Raw genomic sequence first — 17,487 nt, forward strand, 5'->3', positions numbered from 1 at the left:
GTCATTTTGCTTCTTACTAAATGTGATATATCTGGCCAACTGTGTGAACTGAGCCTTTTGAATAAAAGGAAACTTTAGGAGGAAAATTTAAAACATCCTTGATATACAGTCACATGCATAAAATTAGGTAGAAAACTATTATTACTCCATACAAACCCTGGCCCTGAGCCTAGTTACTGTTTTCCAATTTAATGAGGCTGACACTAATCAGGAAAGAGTGTTGCATTAATGGAAAAAACTTTTTTGCACCTGTGTGCCTCCTACTAGAGAGTAAAGGGGCTTATAAAAGAATGTCATGAGTACACAATACATTTTTAAATAAGTAAATTATAAACAACAATTGTGAAAGTTCATAATTTTATCTAGTGCTATAGAACATTCCCCTAGCACTACAGAAAGCCCTTTCTTACTATTGAGGGTTTGATTTAAACCCTTTAAGCCTCTATGCAGAAGCTTGTGCAATGGTCTTACAGCAAGGAGAACCTGAGAAAACATACCAGAGGGATAGGCAGGTCTAAGTTAAATAGGTTCTGCTCTTTAAATTTGGGAAGATTAATCATCCTAACTTCTAAAATGGTTATGCCATATATTTTAATAATGCCAAGTACATCATCTTTAAGTAGCTCACAAGCATTAGCATTTGTGAAATAGGACATAAATCTTCACTTGAAGATGTAGAACCAGATATGCTGATTTACAACAAAACTCCAAAAAAAACCAATGTAGCTATGCCAGCTCCACCAACTGAGATGGCCCTTAAAGTGGTGTTTGTCTACATAGCTGGAGAAAATGGCTTAGAGGCCCAAGCATTGATCATATTGTGAATTCAAGCTCATCGCCTATATGTTTTTCAAGATAAAGCATTGTGCTACTGACCACCTTTAGGAGACTTATTACTTTTCCAGCAATACAAGTTTACAGCACAAGCAACAAACCACAATCAACTTTCGAGGAGTCTTTTTTATTAAGATAAATCCAGCAAAATTCCTAACAGTGGGTACATACAACCAACCTGCCCTTTTAAAAGAAATGTTTGCATTTCATTTAAAAACATGATTACACTTTATTTTTTTCTCCAAAACTGACAAAATAAAGTTACATTTGGGAAACAGATTTCCAGCTCCTAGGATTTTCATGAAAATATCTCACCTTCTTTATAAAAGCAACCCACAGAACCACTGGAATGTTTAACGCAGTTATTTGTTTTGAGACCTCCCCACTTTAAGAAACCATACAACACATACAAGGGTAAAATTAAAATCTGAAGTCTGTAAGCATGACTTACACAAAAAGGGACACACTGACAGAAGTCGAAAGCTACCACCACTTATTCTTTCCATGTACCATACAAACTATTACAATCACAAAATTTAAAAACAATGATTTTTTTTTGTTTTGTTTTGTTAGGGATTTTAATTCCCAAGTAACCGAGATGAAGATGTTCCATAATTAAATTCATGCTAAAAAAACCTGCATTTATAAAATAGTTGATAAAAATATTCCTCTCTGTTAACAATACAGCATGGAGGTATGGATACCAGATGATGGAGATATAGGGCAAGGTTAACATTACTCGGACTTGGCTTCCTTATCATCGGATGCTTCAGCAGCTGGTGCCTAGAAGTGTTTGGGAAGAACAGAAATATTACATTTTCACTCTAGAAAAGCCCCATTCTAACCTGCCTGCTGAACAGGTTAGTTTGCAAAAAACATACCTAACTAGAAAGGGATACAAAATTATTCAGGGAGATATAAACACACTGGAATCTTGGTAGACAAATGTTACAAATTTTAAAACAGGACTGATGCTGCAGTTAACACTGCAATATTAAGGTAAATCCAAACAGGTGGAGATTTGGAATATTTTTGAGATTCACATCAACCATATGCTGGTGGCAGGATTCAAGACCTCATTTCTATAGATCAGAAAGGAAATCTGAAATGTATATGTAAAACTGCAGTGATCTGCTTCCCTTTTGTCCAACTTTTTCAAATATAGTTCTTTCTACTGGTTTTTAAAAATGTTCTTACTGCAGAACAAACTTAGCTAAAAACAGATTCCACCTGCCCCTTAAAAAAATACTCACAGCCTTTGAAAGACAGTTCTGCACATACTGCTCCAATATTCACTTTTTATCATACAGGCTGTTGAGTCAAGAAGTCATTTTCTTTAAAGGTATTAAACAATACAAGGATGTTCAAGAGACCTTTTTGAACTGAAAGCTTGTATACTAGAAGCGGCATGCTGGGAGAGCGGGGGAAGAGGGAGAGAGAAGAATCACCCACACATGATATCTATTCCACATCCCTCTTTCTCCTTCACTCCCAGCCCAGACTAAATTTCTGCACAGAAACAAACCTGAGCCCACACCTGCACGTGCAATAGGCCCTACAGAGTGGAACCAGCATAACAGGATTCAGAGAGGCTGCACAGAGTATGCATATACCCTGCACAAAGCCCAGCTCAGGGTGGGTGAGGGAACACATCAGGGGAGCTGCAGGTACCTAGGTCTTCTGGTTCTTCCCTGACCCAATGGGAGAAAGGAAAGCATGAGGCCACAGAGCAGATGTGTGTTTGAAGGAAAAGTTCTCTCACTGCTTCCAGAAAGAGGCCCCTATTGCTGTTATCGCTGCCGGCCCTTACCCAATAGATATCAATTAACTATGCCACCCTCTGAAAGGTAAGAGGAATCCCTTGTCTCTGCAGCTGCAATAAAAACAAAGTTGTTTTTGACTATGCTTTTTAATATATACACTGCAGTTAAGGTACCTCATTAGTTTTGGTATCTCCATTTTCAGAGTGGTTTTCTTCTTTAGCATCATCTTGCTTAGTTTCATCTTTGCCTTTGGCTCCCTTCTTCCCTTTTGCTGCTGTCTTTTTGTCCTCCTTTTTATCATTTGCTGCCTTCTCTTTCTGTTAGAGTAATCAAATGAACAAAAATGTATGATAGATGCACACAAAACTGGAGATTGCATTAAAGCATCAATATTTTCAAGTCTAAAGTTTGTATAACTTATTACTACTTATTGGAAATACAATTAAAGGTGAGGTGCACCAGATGAAAATTTCTATCAAGAAATCCTTTATTCTCTATCCTGTCCCTGATATACTACTGGGAATGAATAATCTAGAGAAGCAAGGTCAAAGGTAGCTATGTCTGGGGTTAAAGGAATTCCCATTTTAAACATATATTTATTAAGTTAGCAAAAAATGTTGGTGAGCTTGCATTTTGGCTGTTGAGCTACCTGCCAAAAGACATTAAAAGAAAGGCATGTACAGTCAATGGAAACACTAGAATTCTTCAGAGATTCTCTAAATATAAATTAGAAGAGAGAGAGGAAAGCTGAAGTCACCAAAGAATATTGCAGAAGTATTCCTTGTTGTTCCAAGCAATATATATCATATATGAGTTGTGTAAATTCAACAATCACTACAGATATAAAGAAAAAACATTGAAATTCAGTTTTAATGCATATTGCAATAATTGCAACTTTTTACATGGGAGTCACAATTAAATCAAAAGAAGGAAAAAAGCCCTCTGACACCATAACTTTGACGTAACAGCCTTCTATACTTTTGGATCAAACCACCGCTTCATAATAGTAAATACCAAGACTCCCACCGATTTCAATTCCAAGGATTTGCACCTGAGTGCCAAAACTTCTGATTTTCTTAACCCTAACATCTTCTTCCACTCCAAAAGACAGAGGAACCATGAAAACTTGGAAAATTACTGCTCATAAGAAATCCTTTAAAAGATGGTGTAGTCTCAGAGATTACAATTCATAAAAATTTATCCATTTCTTCAAGAGGCAAAGTGAGTGAGGTAATATCGTTTATTGGACCAATTACCTCACCCACCTTGTCTCTCTAATATCCTGGGACTGACACAGTTACAACTATACCTATTTCTTCAACACTTTTAGCCTAGTAATGTATGGCAATTACTTTATACTAACATGACAAAACTCACTAAATGGGACCATTTGTATAAAGCATCAAGAGACCTTCATAAAGGTTAATGGGCTAAAATATTTGCCCAGAACTAGGAGTGTGGAGGGTCCCCTTCATGGTATCTCTCCCTCCCACCACTTCCCAAACAAAAGAATGGTAGTGGTGATCTACCTTCATAGCACCTTCCTTGTGGAGTCCCTTCCATAGGATTGGGGATTGATGGCTGAAGAAGGGAATCCATTCCTGTCTCTCTCCCACAGAAAACTAATGGAGTCTTATTAACTGTTCCACAGCCCCCTCTTTACTGAGAAAGCACCATCTTAAAAGAGGTTCCAGGAGCAGCCAATGGCTGGGAATTCCTTGGTAGCACAACTCTTATGGAGCCATGCTGTCAGGGAATCTGACTGGAGACACAGGATCTCTACACAAAAAGCCATAGCCTGCTAGGGATCCCATGACATCAGTGTCAATCCCTGGCTTCTGGGGACAAAACTACTGGCCATTCTGCAACATTGGTGTGTGATATCTCTCCCCGGAACAGAATGATCCTGCACAAGGGAATCCTGATGGAGTTTTTCATTCCCAGGCCACCTCTTGCCAGCTGTTTCCATGGGAGGAGGGCCAATGTCATTTTACTAATTTTTCCTGAATGGATGGGAAGCACAAAGATGGCAACACCAGCTGATTAATACATCATGTTTTTTTTTCCAGACCTACTTTATTTAATATGGATATATTTAAGAGGATGAAAGTTATTCTTACAATTATAAACGCACAGTTAAGGATGCAAAGTTAAAATTGGACAGTGCCGGAATTACAGTAGCCTCTGCAACCTACATTTCATCCCCTTGTGTGTACATATTGATAGCCTCACCCAGCATCTCCTCGGAGTCTCTGAGAGAGCCACGAACAGAACCCAGCTCCTCTGGGTCCAAGGCCAGTGCCTTACACACAAGAGAACGTTCTCTTTTTCCTTGCAACCCACTACTTCATTCACTGTGCAATGAATGAGGCACTACTCTGGGAGAACAAATAGTATGTGATCATTTAATTAGACTGCATCATGATGCTATGTACTGGGGGGGGGAGACACACTACCTATGGACAGTCAACTTTAATTGTGATATTTCCTAACTGTTGAAGGATTAATTTTGCAACTAACATTCTATTAACAGTTTTTTGTTTGTAGTTTCTTAGGTTTTTAAAAAAGCAAATTGAAAAAAACAAAGTGCATCGTGAGGCACCACAGTGATTTCTGCACGAGTCAGCAGCAGAGTCTGAACCCAGGACCTTTTGACCCACAAAACAGCTAAAAGGGAAACTCATGGTAGCAGTAGGTTCTTGTCTTCTATGTAGATTAGCCACTATAGCCAAGACACACTTTGCTAGTGACTTGCACATGTCTATTTGCAAGACAGGAGAAGAATGCTCAGTCTCAAGCTTTCTAAGTTCTGTTCCTGGCTCTGGATTGCGGTCTACTGGCTCAACTGTAGAACTAAGTATGTAGATTTGTAACCTTTGTTCTGAAAGGCACGGTGCCTAAGTGGATGAGACTTGGGTCTGCCATATTAGAGACCTATGTTCTATTCTCAGCTGTCCCTGAAGTGACTTTGTGCAACCTTTCAGTTACTTCAAATGTAAAATGGGGAGGGAGAATGATAGTTGCCCGTCCTTTAAGTTGTATGAGGCCTGGTTTAATAATAAGGGCTGTTAAGAGTGCATTATAAACATCAGAAAGTGGAAGCAGAACTTATGATCTCCTGGCTTTCATCCTAGCACTCCTTCCCATAGGGTAAAGGATATTTTGCAGCTGCTGCTTTGCTTGGGTATCCATTCAGAGCCACAAAGGGAGTTGTGTCCCGCAGAGCGTGCTCAGACAGTTGGATTTTTCAGATATTTTAGCAGGAAGCCTCTAACATTACTCTGCTGAGAATGTGCAAATGGTGATGCTCAGAGGTCTATAATTTGGCCAAATCTGGGTGAATTTTCAACAGGTCAACAAAAGACACTTCTTTGATCCCACAACTATCCCCTGCCAAATTTTGAGTTCCTGCTCTAAAGCATCAAGGAGCTTTAAATAAATCGTTGGAAACTTAATATAAAAAAAAAAATCAGTAAAAAAATAGGTAGTTTTGCTAACTTCATTCTCAGAAAAGGTATTTTTGCTGAACATTTAAAAAAAAATCTAGCCTGAGAAGGAGATAAAGAATGGAAAATTTTAATCCCAATGGTTAAAGTCTGACAAATTAATAAGCAACTGAAAACAGGGCCTTATTATGTAAAGTGTAAAACACACTTACTTAAAGGCATAGCTACCAGCACTGCCTACAATTATGGCTCTGTGGTCTCTATTCCACACATATTGTTAGGAGAATGATGCTTTGAATAGCCTCCCATGGCAAGCAGTGAAAGAATCATCACAATTTGTTTAAAATTTCATCAGACAAATCACTCAAGAATTTACCACAGGGAATGTTCCTGCACTGGCAGTAGGACAAAAAAGAACACTCAATAGCTCTTTGCCATCTGTAATTTCTAAGATATTGATGGAGATTCCTCTAACTGGGCAAAATACATAATCTCATTAAAAATATTAAAAAGCTAGTTGACTAGCTATGCACTTTATTCCTATAAATACATTTTGAAAAAGAAAACCGCTGTATTAAAGAGGTCTTAAATATTTACCTTAGGTGCTGCCTTTTTGGGCTTTGGCTCCGGTTTAGGTGGAGCAGGTTTCTGTACAAAAAGCATATAGTAAAATAAGAAATATACCACCTGAAGAGCACTACAGTGGTCTTATTAACAACCTCAACATACTTACTCCGTATGCACATTTAAAACATAATAAAAGCATACATGCAGGCCCTGTGTATAAAGGACCAGAAAAGAATATGAACCATAAACATTTACAAGACTGAGATATATAAATTAGTATGTGTCATTTCACTCAGATACATGAGGAAAAAATGAAGTATGTGGCAGTGGTTATGGCTAAAATATTTAATAAGTACATGTACTGTGTAGGGAGAGATGAGAGTCCTGCACTACTACACATGTGACAGCATCTTAAGTAAAGATCCACAGGATGTGGAAATGGACACTAAACTTTTCTCAAGTCTCTTGCTATCTGAGATGACGTTTACCCCTATCCTTTGCAGAGGGTTCCTGGTATGCATAGGTATCTTCTGTTTTACCAAAATGAGGTGCAACTTTTCACCAATATGGCAGCATTCATTTACTTTGTTTCCTGTAGTAATTTCCTTGGTAGCATACATTGATCCCAATCCTTTGGTGTTCTGCACATGGAAGAAGACTTCCAGGCATAGAGCACTTACAGGACTGGGTTTATATAGTACTTTGGCTTTGCCCTGAACTTTCCTATCTTCAAACTCTTTGGTATTTGTAGATCTTGGGCCCTCAATCTGCAGTTCTTGTTCCCAAGAGCTGTGCTGCTGAAATCAATGGGACTACACATGTGAGTAAGGATTGCAGGATCCAGCCATTCCTGAATGTGATGTTTTTTATGTCAAACCAGCATAGCGGCTTTATCTCACATGTAAAATCTGCAAATAGGTTCAGTAGTATGTTGGCACACAAGCCATGGAAGCATGGAGTACGAGTTTTATTTTTAAATGTAAGTGTGAACACATATCTACCTATATAGCTATACTCTGCTCATCAGCATGAGATTCTTCCTACTCCAATCTTCCTGAATTGTCATCATCACATACATCACAAATTCAATTTTAAAAAAAGATACTCACAGCTGATAATCTAGCTGACCTTCTTTTTGGCTGCATAAAAGAAAGAGGTGTCACTAAAATTTAAAGAAAGAGCCATACATTCTCAGAATGATATCATCATCATCATCAAATAATTTGATGCAACCATTATTTAATGAAGCATTAAAACAAATACCAAGATCACTTATAGAGCTATGGATGTAATGGGTTTGCCTTGTTTTAAAAAGCAAAACAGAATTGCTATTTCTTTCACCATTTCCCGCCTTTTCACCAAACCCAGGTAAATAGTAAGGACCCAATACAGTAAGCTCCTATGCACAGTTAGATCTCTGTGCCTAAGAGAAGCAGACTGTGGCCTAAGGACCACATTTAACCTGAAATGGATGATCTTTGGCTGTGGAACTGCAAATTCTCCTGTACCAGGAACAGCTCTCTCTAAATCTCTGCATGTTAGTTCATCGAAGCTCCCAGTTTCAGACAGCTTAACAGCTGGGATAGGCAATGAATTCTCCAAATTGTCTCTCATGTTATAGTCCAATGGACTGGACCCAGGGTTCCATATCGCCTGATATTTCATTCCTGACATCCAGAACCTGCATCAAAATCTGCTAGCACAGACCCATGTGACTGTGCACACAGACAAGGGTCTGTGCAAGTAGATACCTCTATGGAAGTGGGGGGCCTCAGTTAGTAATTCCTTTTAAACCAGTGGTCTCTAACCTTTTTAGGCACAAGCACTTTTTGAATTTAAGTGCAACCCAGGATCTACACCGCCCCTTCCGAGGCCCTGCCCTGCTCACTCCATCCCCTCTCCCTCCCTTGCTCGCTCTCCCGCACCCTCACTCACTTTTACCGTGCTGGGGCAAGGGGTTGGGGTGCAGGCTCTGGGCTGGGGCTGAGGGTTTGGAGTGTGGGAGGGGGCTCCGGACTGAGCCTGGGGCAGGAGGTTGGTGTGCAGGAGGGGGTGAGGGGTGCAAGCTCTGGGAGGGAGTTTGGGTGCAGGAGGGGGCTCCGGGCTGGGGCAGAGTGTTCGGGTGAAGGAGGGGTTATGGGGTGCTGGCTCTGGGAGGGGGCTCAGGGCTGGGGATTGGGATGCGGGAGAAGTTCAGGGTGCAGGAGGGGGTATGGGGTGCTGGCTCCGGGAGGGGGCTCAGGGTTGGGATGTGGGAGGGGTGCGGGCACTCACCTCAGGCGGCTCCCAGTCGGCAGCCCAGTGGGGATAAGGCAGGCTCCCTGCCTGCCCTGGCCCATGCCGCTCCCGGAAGCGGCAAGCACGCCCCTGCAGCCCCTGGAGGGAGGGGGGCACGTGGCTCCGCATGCTGCCCCTCCCTGCAAGCACCACCCCACAGCTCCCATTGGCTGCAGTTCCCCGTTCCTGGCCAATGGGAGCTGCGGTGGCAGTGCTTTCAGCCAGGAACAGCGCGGAGTCAAATCCCCCGCCCCCAGGGCCACAGGGGCATGCTGGCTGCTCCCGAGAACCCGGTGCGGGGCCAGGGCAGGCAGGGAGCCTGCCTTAGCCCTCCTGTGCTGTCAGCTTTTTAGCAGTCGGAGATTGCGATCGACTGTCAGAAGCTCCAGGATCAACCAGTCAATTGTGATCTACCCGTTGGTGATCACTGTTTTAAACTGTTTACCATCACACAAGTTCTGAGAGAAATAAGTTTGCTTTATTAATATTTTATAAACCTACCTCCTCCTTCACCTCGCCTTCAGCTGCAGCCTACATAAAAAAATTAAAAGAGGAAAACATAAAAGATTTGCATTCTTTACAGTCATGAAGGGGAAATTATGCCAAGTGCTAGCAAACAGGCATTTGAAAATTATCATAGCAGTGACCAGAATAAGAAAGTCTGTAAAAATGGAATTAATGTTGGACCTATTTGCAGTGTGAGGTTGGAAAATACTAACATGTCATTTTCTCTAAATAACTCTACATGCAGCATGGGGAGACCTACTAAAAAGTAAACTCACGAATTTCAAATATATCACAGTCAATTTTATCTTCATGTCTTAGTTCACCAGTTAAAACAGCTCTCCTTGGTTTCATATCCTTGCAGTTTCTCATATTACCAGCTCTTCTCATTGCCCTTCTACCTTGTGCACTTTTTAGTCATACTATCCCTGGCAGTAAATAAAGTTTGCAAAGTGATCAAGCAAAAAAAAAATTGTGTAACTTCTCCTCCACCCCTCCTCCTTCCCACAGCTAAAAATGTGCAGCTGTGCTTACAAGTCAGATCAGTGCAAGAGCCTAAGCTCACTTCAAAGTTCCCAGACAAAAGACTACAAGTCCCAGAATGCCTCGGACTCCCACGTTTGTTTAACGTCATTGCGTAAAAGCGTCCCCACATTTAAAAAGTTCCCGCCAAATTACCTGCAACAACAAGGTCGTTGTCAGCGCTATGCAAGGACAAGGCTGTACTAGCTTCGCCCAGAGGCATCTCACTTACACTAGGGGGAAGAGACAGCAGCAGTTGGATGGATGGGGACCTGCTTTAGTGCCCTCAGGATTAGTGGGAGGAAGGGAGGCGTTTCAGACATTGCAGCACAGGCTACACCCAATTCCAGCACACCCAGGGAAATAAGAGCCCCCAGCAAGTGTATTTCTCAGAGGGCAGGAAATACCCGTGTCGTCACTTAATAGCAGAATGCCTTCAAAATGCAAACATGCAACACAGATAAATGAAGGGGAGATGCTGAGATAACCAAGTGTTTGACCCTTAAAATGCACACCCAGGCAAAGCTGTACTGACGTCTGCTAGGCAGCAGCATTTCAGCTGTTGGAATTTCAGGGGGCAGGCTGCCCCTTTGCAAACAGCTCTGGGCTTGCTGAAGAGCGAGCTAGGAAAGACCAGCTGCTGAGCAGAGCCAAAGTTACTAATTCTGGTTGTGAATCCTTCCCAGCCCCTCTTCCCTTCAAGGACAGTTTCAAACTCTGCGCCGCCTAATGGCTCCAAATTACCATTGCACAACCATCTGGTATGACAAGAAGTGGGAGAGAAAAAAAAGGGAGAACAAAGGCAAACGCAGGAGAAAGAGGCACCGTTTAGACTCAAATTCTCCTAGGCAATGGCCCAATCAACACTAAAATGCCCCCGGCGATTAATGGGAAGGTTCTGGCTGTCCAGCCGTGCGCTTTTCGGGGCGCTTGGAGAAGCACAGCCTTCCGTGGCTAGCTCTGCCTGCCTGTATTCTCCATAGGGGCAGCAGCAGCACTATGGCTGTTTGTAATCCAGCATGGAGACACTGCTTAGCCTTCTCCTTGCAAACAAAACAGCCCAAAGTGAACTCAGACGCTCCCCTGCTCCCACAGATGAGCCCGACCGCACATTCTAATAATCGCCCTTCCGTTCCAGCTCCACTTTAGGACATGCACAAAAAATTAATATGCAAAAACTCTACATACACACGCATAAATTATAGATATTTTTGCAAACGCTCCTCTAATCTCTCCCCTTCATTCCCCATTTCTCTCCCCCCTATTTTTTGTACTTACCTTTCTTTTGGGCATAGTTGCACCTTAATAGTTGATTGCAAAATAGATAAGAGATCTATTAAAAAATAAATGCAATCACAAAACAAAAAACTGTTTCAACCGTTCTGCAAAATTGCCAAAAAAAATTTATAAGGGACCAAGAGTTAATTGCAGCAGAAACTGAACAAAAAAAAAATCCCCCCCTCTTTATTGCAAACAGTAAAATACACCAACACGCAACCAAACTGCATGAATGGGGAGCGCGAGATGGGTCCAGCCTGAGAGTGACGCACCAGCTGGCCAATGGGAGACTCAGGCAAGAGCAAGGGAGGCGGGGCCGGAGCCTTAGCCCGAGAGAGACTCGCAGCGCACGCAAGGGGAAGCTGCTGGCTTTACGCTGTCTGCGCAGGGGAGCCGGCCTAAAGCGCTCGCTGAATAAGGCTCCCGTCCCCAGCCCGGTGGGGGAAGTAGCGCAGTGGTGGCCTGCCTGCCTGTGCTGACGGGGGTGCCTGGTGTCGGCAGCCAGGGGCTCGCTGGGCAGCGGGAAGGGGTCTCCAGGCCGTGTGCGCCGCGCTGGGCAGCCGCTGCGGGTCCCTTCCCTCCTCCCCCTCGCCCACATCCCCCCAGAGGCTGTGACAGAAACTTCCCTGAAAGTTACCACGGGCAGCAGGACTGTGTCTGCTCGTCCCTGAGCCCAACAACATGGCTGCCTAGCCAGCTGCACCTTCCCTCCCCCCGCAGGGCCTGGAGCCCAGCAGAGGGGGGGCAGCCAGGGAGAAAGCAGGGCCCCTCTCACTCCGTGCCATGGGCTTGGGGGTCATGGGGGGGAAGAGAAATAATGGGCTGTCTCATGCCGTTGGTTTTGAGGCAGGGCTCCCTCCACACCAGCTCCCATGGGGGCTTCTGCTTCCACCCTCCTGGCACAACATGGCAGGGCTCCCCTGCCAATTTGCAATACCCAACACAGCCCGTTTATGACTATTATGTGTTACTAGGATGGAGGCAGCCTGTGGCTTTGCACACGGTGCTTTATGCTGGTAGAATGAACCCTGGTGACCCTGCCCTGGCAGCCTAATAAGCCTACCTGTTGAAAAGCACTGTTACAGAGTTTAATTGCTGCATGAATAGGTATATAGTGCATGCCATACCCTCCTGCAGGTATGCTGAATCCTTTTCAGGTCCAGGACTGGCACCAGTTACATTAGTAAGGTGTTTGGGGGGGATTAATTATATTTTAAGGTGTGCTTTCTAGATCACAAGAAATTCCATATTAAGTTGATAAGTGCCTATATTTGGGGTGTGGCAAGTCCCCTGCCTCTCCTCTGACTCCTGAAAATAGCAGTCGCTTTCTTTAAGACATGCGAAATCTTTCTGTATCTTCCTCTAATGTTGGAGAGCATGGTAGAGCAGATGTTATGAAGTATTCAAAAGCAATTCACAAACTACTGAAATTTGGAATATTGTTCCAACCACACTTCTGGAGTGGGAGGGCCAGGTATTTAGGGTGGGTCCTGTGGTGAAGTCTCAGATACAGGTTGCTGCTGTGGTTAAATTCCACTGATGATTCCACAATAGCTAATTGACACCATTCACTTCAGGATTTCTGCCTGTCCAACCTGCATCCTTCAATGGTAAAAGCACGCAGGCGCAGGTCCTCAAATATATTTAGGCTCCTAACTTCCATTGAAACCAACCTAAGATCCTCTGGGGTAGCTTGTGAACATCCTAATAACTTTAATCTGGGACCCAAGATCATATGAGGCTTCCTGTGAACATCTTTGTGTGGTTGAGTGTTTTAGAAACTATAACACATGGGGTTAGTTCCACAACTAACTTTTACATTATGTTTATTACGCTTTTCTTTTCACCTTGTTGTTTTACAAAAATATTTTGATTTTTCTGAAAATGTTCATGGAACAAATTGATTTTAATAATCACTAGGAAATTACTTTTTCCTAGATACTTCTGCAGTATATTGTTATGCTGGAACGTGTTAATGGCTGTCATGAAATGGGTCTTTGATCTATAGACAATCACAGACCTCATTAATGCTGATGGGTATGCTAAGCACCCTTCCTTCAAACTAAATAAAAAGAACAATTAAATATCTCTTGAAGATAGTGATAGCTGCAAACAATCAGAAGCCACCTCCCAAGGCAATGGACAGCATAAGCAGTGTGGGCTAAGGGGTTTCCCTGAGACTAGTTGCAAGTGCACAGGTGAGGGGATTGATTGGTAGTAGCAGTATGCATCTTTGTGTGCTAGAGACAGAAAGTAAGGCTATTGTAGTTGGAGTCGACATACCTTAGCTCGAGTTATTGCGGGGGGGGGGTCGATGGGAGAAAATCTCCCATCGATTTACATTACTCTTCTCGTTAGGGGTAGAGTACAGGGGTCGACTGGAGAACAATCTGCACTCGATTTGGTGGGTCTTTACTAGAGCCACTAAATCGACTGCCGGTGGCTCGATCTTAGACCCTGGATCCCTTCTGTAGTGTAGATCTGCCCTGAGAGAAGCAATTGTGAGTGTTGTGACAGACATTGCAACCACATGCAATATCTTTGTGGATTGTATTGTATTAAGTGTATGAGTGTTTTTATGTATCACTGTGGGCCAGGGATTGTATACAGCTCTGGAGGCGTGGGGGGATTGCCACAGCTTTGCTAAGAGCCAAGAAAAATGGGGGGTGATTAAGATGAATCACTTGGATTATAAACAGAGAGGTATCACCTCTGGAGGAGGCTTTCATAAACTGGTTTCTCCAGAAACCAACAGACCAAGAAAGGGCTTTTGATATAAAAACGCTGAGTTTAAGCTGACTTCAGTCTTCTCTCCGATCCAGCAAACAAATGGGACCTCCTTGCCCAAGACTTGCCGTAAGGTTGGAAAGACTTTGTCTTACCAGGGTCCCGTAAGACTGATAGGTGACCTTTGGTAAGCTTTTAGCATGTGTATTGTTTTTATTTATTTGTGTATGTTTTCTCTTTGGTAATGCTTTTACCTTAAGAATAAATAGGCTTGCTTAGAAAGCGCTGTGTGGTAATTTGCAACTGCTGGCAATACACTGTTCATAACCTTTTGAGAGAAAGTGCTGGCCTTTAGGCAGACTGGCTTGCTGGAGGTATTGCAGTATAAGGCAGGGAGCACTGCCGGTTTAAAACCTACCAGTCAGAAGGGTCCCTGCCCAGAGACGGGTGACAGCTGGAGACCTGAGACCAAACTAGAAACTCCTGGAGTGGACCATGGAGGAAAGGGATACAGGTGCAATTACCCTGAAATTGTGACAAAGCGTGTCCCTGGGAGGAAGATGAGACAGAGCTTCTTTTGGACACACTACTTGTGGGAAAAGCAGACTTGGGCTGTCTGCTGTTATTTATTTCTATGATCATGGAAAAAGGACTTTCTGTACATTCTTTGTAAATAAACACATTTGCACCAAAGAAGTACCTGAGTTGTATTGTCAATTTCTCCTTCCAGTGGAAGCAGCCTGGCAAGTCCCCAAATATTGCCTGCCCACTTGGGCCAAAAGGGGCAACAATATGATTGTGCCATACTCAACGCATTTTGAGTCAGCCATTGGCCAAAGACGGTTTCAGATTAAAGAGTGCTAGGTGTAAGAATAAGTGTCCCCACACACTCAGGTCCTGATTCACAAAGGGACTTTGGTGTTGTGACTCTCAGCATTGCAACGCCTAATTTTTAGGCATCCAAAAAATCACAGGAACAATTCTGTGATCCACAAAGGCACCCTATACAATGGAAAGAGATAGGTGTCTTACAATGTGATTCACAAAGCCAGCATATTAGGTGGGGAGCTAGCTAATGGGAGATGCCGATGACAGGAGCGTGTGCTAAGCTCTGCCCCTCTCTCATACGTGCTTCCCTGCAGTCCAACTTAGGTGCCTATCTCTGCTAACGATTCATGAACTGGGGAAAGATAGGTGCTACTCCATCTAACTCGTGTGTGGGGCCCAATCTGGTAGGCATGCTGTCAGACCAACTAACTCCACACGCAACAGTTGTGGCAGTGGTAGATCCCCCTTACAAACTTTAGTCTGGAGTAAGAGCTCTCAACCAGAATACAGGAAACTACTGGTTTGAGTTCCCCCCTCTGATGATGAGGACGAAAGCATTTGAACAAGGATCTGCCACCTCTCAGGAGAGTGCCCTAACCCCTGAGCTAAAGAATGAACTGATGTGGGGTTCCCTCAATCTTGCCTATTGAAGTTGTTTCACTTTAATTAAATGTTAATTGGGCCAGAAAGAGTGAGACTGATTCTAATCAAGTGGTTAGAGCACTCTTCCAGGAGGTGGTAGATCCCTGTTCAAATCCCTTCTTCTCATGGGGAAGAGGAGGACTTGAAGCAGTGGTCTCCCACAGACTGGGTGAGTGCACAAACCCCAGGACTAAAGGAATGACTCGTTGTGGTGAGGAGTTAGCTTCTAAGCAAGCCTACCATATCAGGCCCCATATGTGAGACGAGTGTCTATCTTCACCTGGTTCGTGAATCGCTCTGGAGCATAGGCAGGAGCGAGGTGTTCGGGCGCCTACAGTGAGAGAGCAGTGTGTATGCCCAGAGGCAGAAACATGGGTGCCTTTGTTGCAAAAATTTAGACTGTGACCAAGTTTAGGTGTCTGCAGAGTTAGGCCGCAACTGAACGGGAGTTTTATGAATCGCAGTGGTGCCCTAAGAATGAGATTTAGACACCTGATTGTAGAGATTAGTCATCAAAGTACTGTTGTGAATCTGTCAGAGATTGTTCATAGACTGTAGAGCCAGAAGGACCATTGTGATTATAAAATCTAATCTGTCCTCCTGTATTTTAGGAATGTTGTGCTGCCCACATCTTCTTTCTGGCAAAGGCCCCTACTAAGTCTAGTCATTCCCGTAGACTGAGGACATACTGAGTTACATTCTGGGCCTCAGTACTTTGGTCATGCCAGGATTCTTGCGAGAGGTCTAAGAAACCCCTGGCCCTGGGCTGTCTCCCATATAGTAACTTGAATGGTGAGAACCCCATAGAAGATCGTGGGACTTCTCAGACTGCAAACAATAGGTACAATAGCATCTTACCCCAATTTCAGGATTCAGTAGTCACAAATGTTCATAGCATTCCCTTAAGTTCCCTGCTAAAGCATTCTACTACCCTGTCTGCCTGTGGGTGGTAAACAGAGGTTCTTACTAATCATATATTAAGGGGGGAACATACCTCCTGGATTAGCTGGGACATGAATGCACCCCCCATATCAATTAATATCATATACAGGATCCCTGTTCTGGAAAATACTTTAAATAGCTCATTAGTTATGGCCTGTGACATTGCCAAGTGCAAGGGCACAACTTCCAGGTATCAAGTGGCATAGTCCACAATTACTAAAATAAACCCACAGCTACTGGAATTTGGATCTCTGTGTCGTAACCAGCCCTACCTCAATCCATTTGATTAGAGCATCCAATAGCAGGAGAGGGACTAATGGAGACTTGTGACAGGCCTATAATTACCCAGATTGTCCCATTTACCCTTTTTAAATATTAGCACAACATTAGCTTTCTTCCAGTACTCAGGAACTCCCTCAGTGTTCCAAGACTCAACGAAATCAACATTAACAGTCCAGAAAGCTCCTCAGCCAGCTCTTGGAAAACTCTTGGATACAAGTTATCTAGACCTGCTGATTTTAAAATGTCATTTTTTAGTCATTGCTGTTTAACATCCTTAGGTATTGTTGGAATGGAAAGTAATCAACATGATATGGCTGGATCGCCTGGGTTTATCCCAAATACAGAACAGAAATATTTTTGAATACTTCTGTCTTTTGTGCATTTTTATTGAGAATTGTACCATTTCCATCTATTAATGGACCAATACCATTGTTAGAATTCCTAATATATTTAAACTCATTATTATCCTTAACTTTACTGACCACAGATTTCCTCTTGTGTCCTTTTACTTCCCTTATCAATTGTCTACAATCCCTAGCTTTTAATTTTATATTTATTACTATCAGCTTTCCATTTCTTACATTTGTTATATATATATTTATAGCTGTTTTCACTTCCCATCTAAGCCAGGTTGGGTTTTTTTAAATCAGTGTGGTCTTCTTTCTAGATTGTGGGCTTTTGGGCATCTACTAAAATGTTCCTAAACAGCAGGGCCGGCTCCAGGCACCAGCCTGGCAAGCAGGTGCTTGGGGCAGCCGCTCCGGGGAGGGGCGGCACGTCCAGGTATTCGGCGGCAATTCGGCGGATGGTCCCTCACTCCCGCTGGGAGCAAAGGACCTCCCGCCGAATTGCCGCCGCAGATCGCGATCGCGGCT

The 17,487-nt window shown here is 43.3% G+C and overlaps 1 protein-coding gene across 1 annotated transcript; it reads right to left on the reverse strand.

The window, feature by feature from the left end:
* Nucleotides 1-940: 940 nt before the first annotated feature.
* HMGN5 (high mobility group nucleosome binding domain 5) lies at nucleotides 941-11,482 on the reverse strand. The gene is made up of 6 exons (XM_024208396.3): nucleotides 11,192-11,482; nucleotides 9,389-9,418; nucleotides 7,720-7,749; nucleotides 6,641-6,691; nucleotides 2,771-2,914; nucleotides 941-1,617 (listed from the first exon to the last, which is right to left on the reverse strand). Exons 1-6 carry the CDS (start codon nucleotides 11,204-11,206, stop codon nucleotides 1,570-1,572), a joined length of 318 nt encoding a protein of 105 aa, XP_024064164.1. The 5' UTR covers nucleotides 11,207-11,482; the 3' UTR covers nucleotides 941-1,569.
* Between the last annotated feature and the right edge of the window lie 6,005 nt (nucleotides 11,483-17,487).

The sequence above is a fragment of the Terrapene carolina genome, unplaced genomic scaffold (assembly GCF_002925995.2).
Source record: "Terrapene carolina triunguis isolate 2854851 unplaced genomic scaffold, T_m_triunguis-2.0 Scaffold131, whole genome shotgun sequence".
NCBI lineage: Eukaryota > Metazoa > Chordata > Testudines > Emydidae > Terrapene > Terrapene triunguis.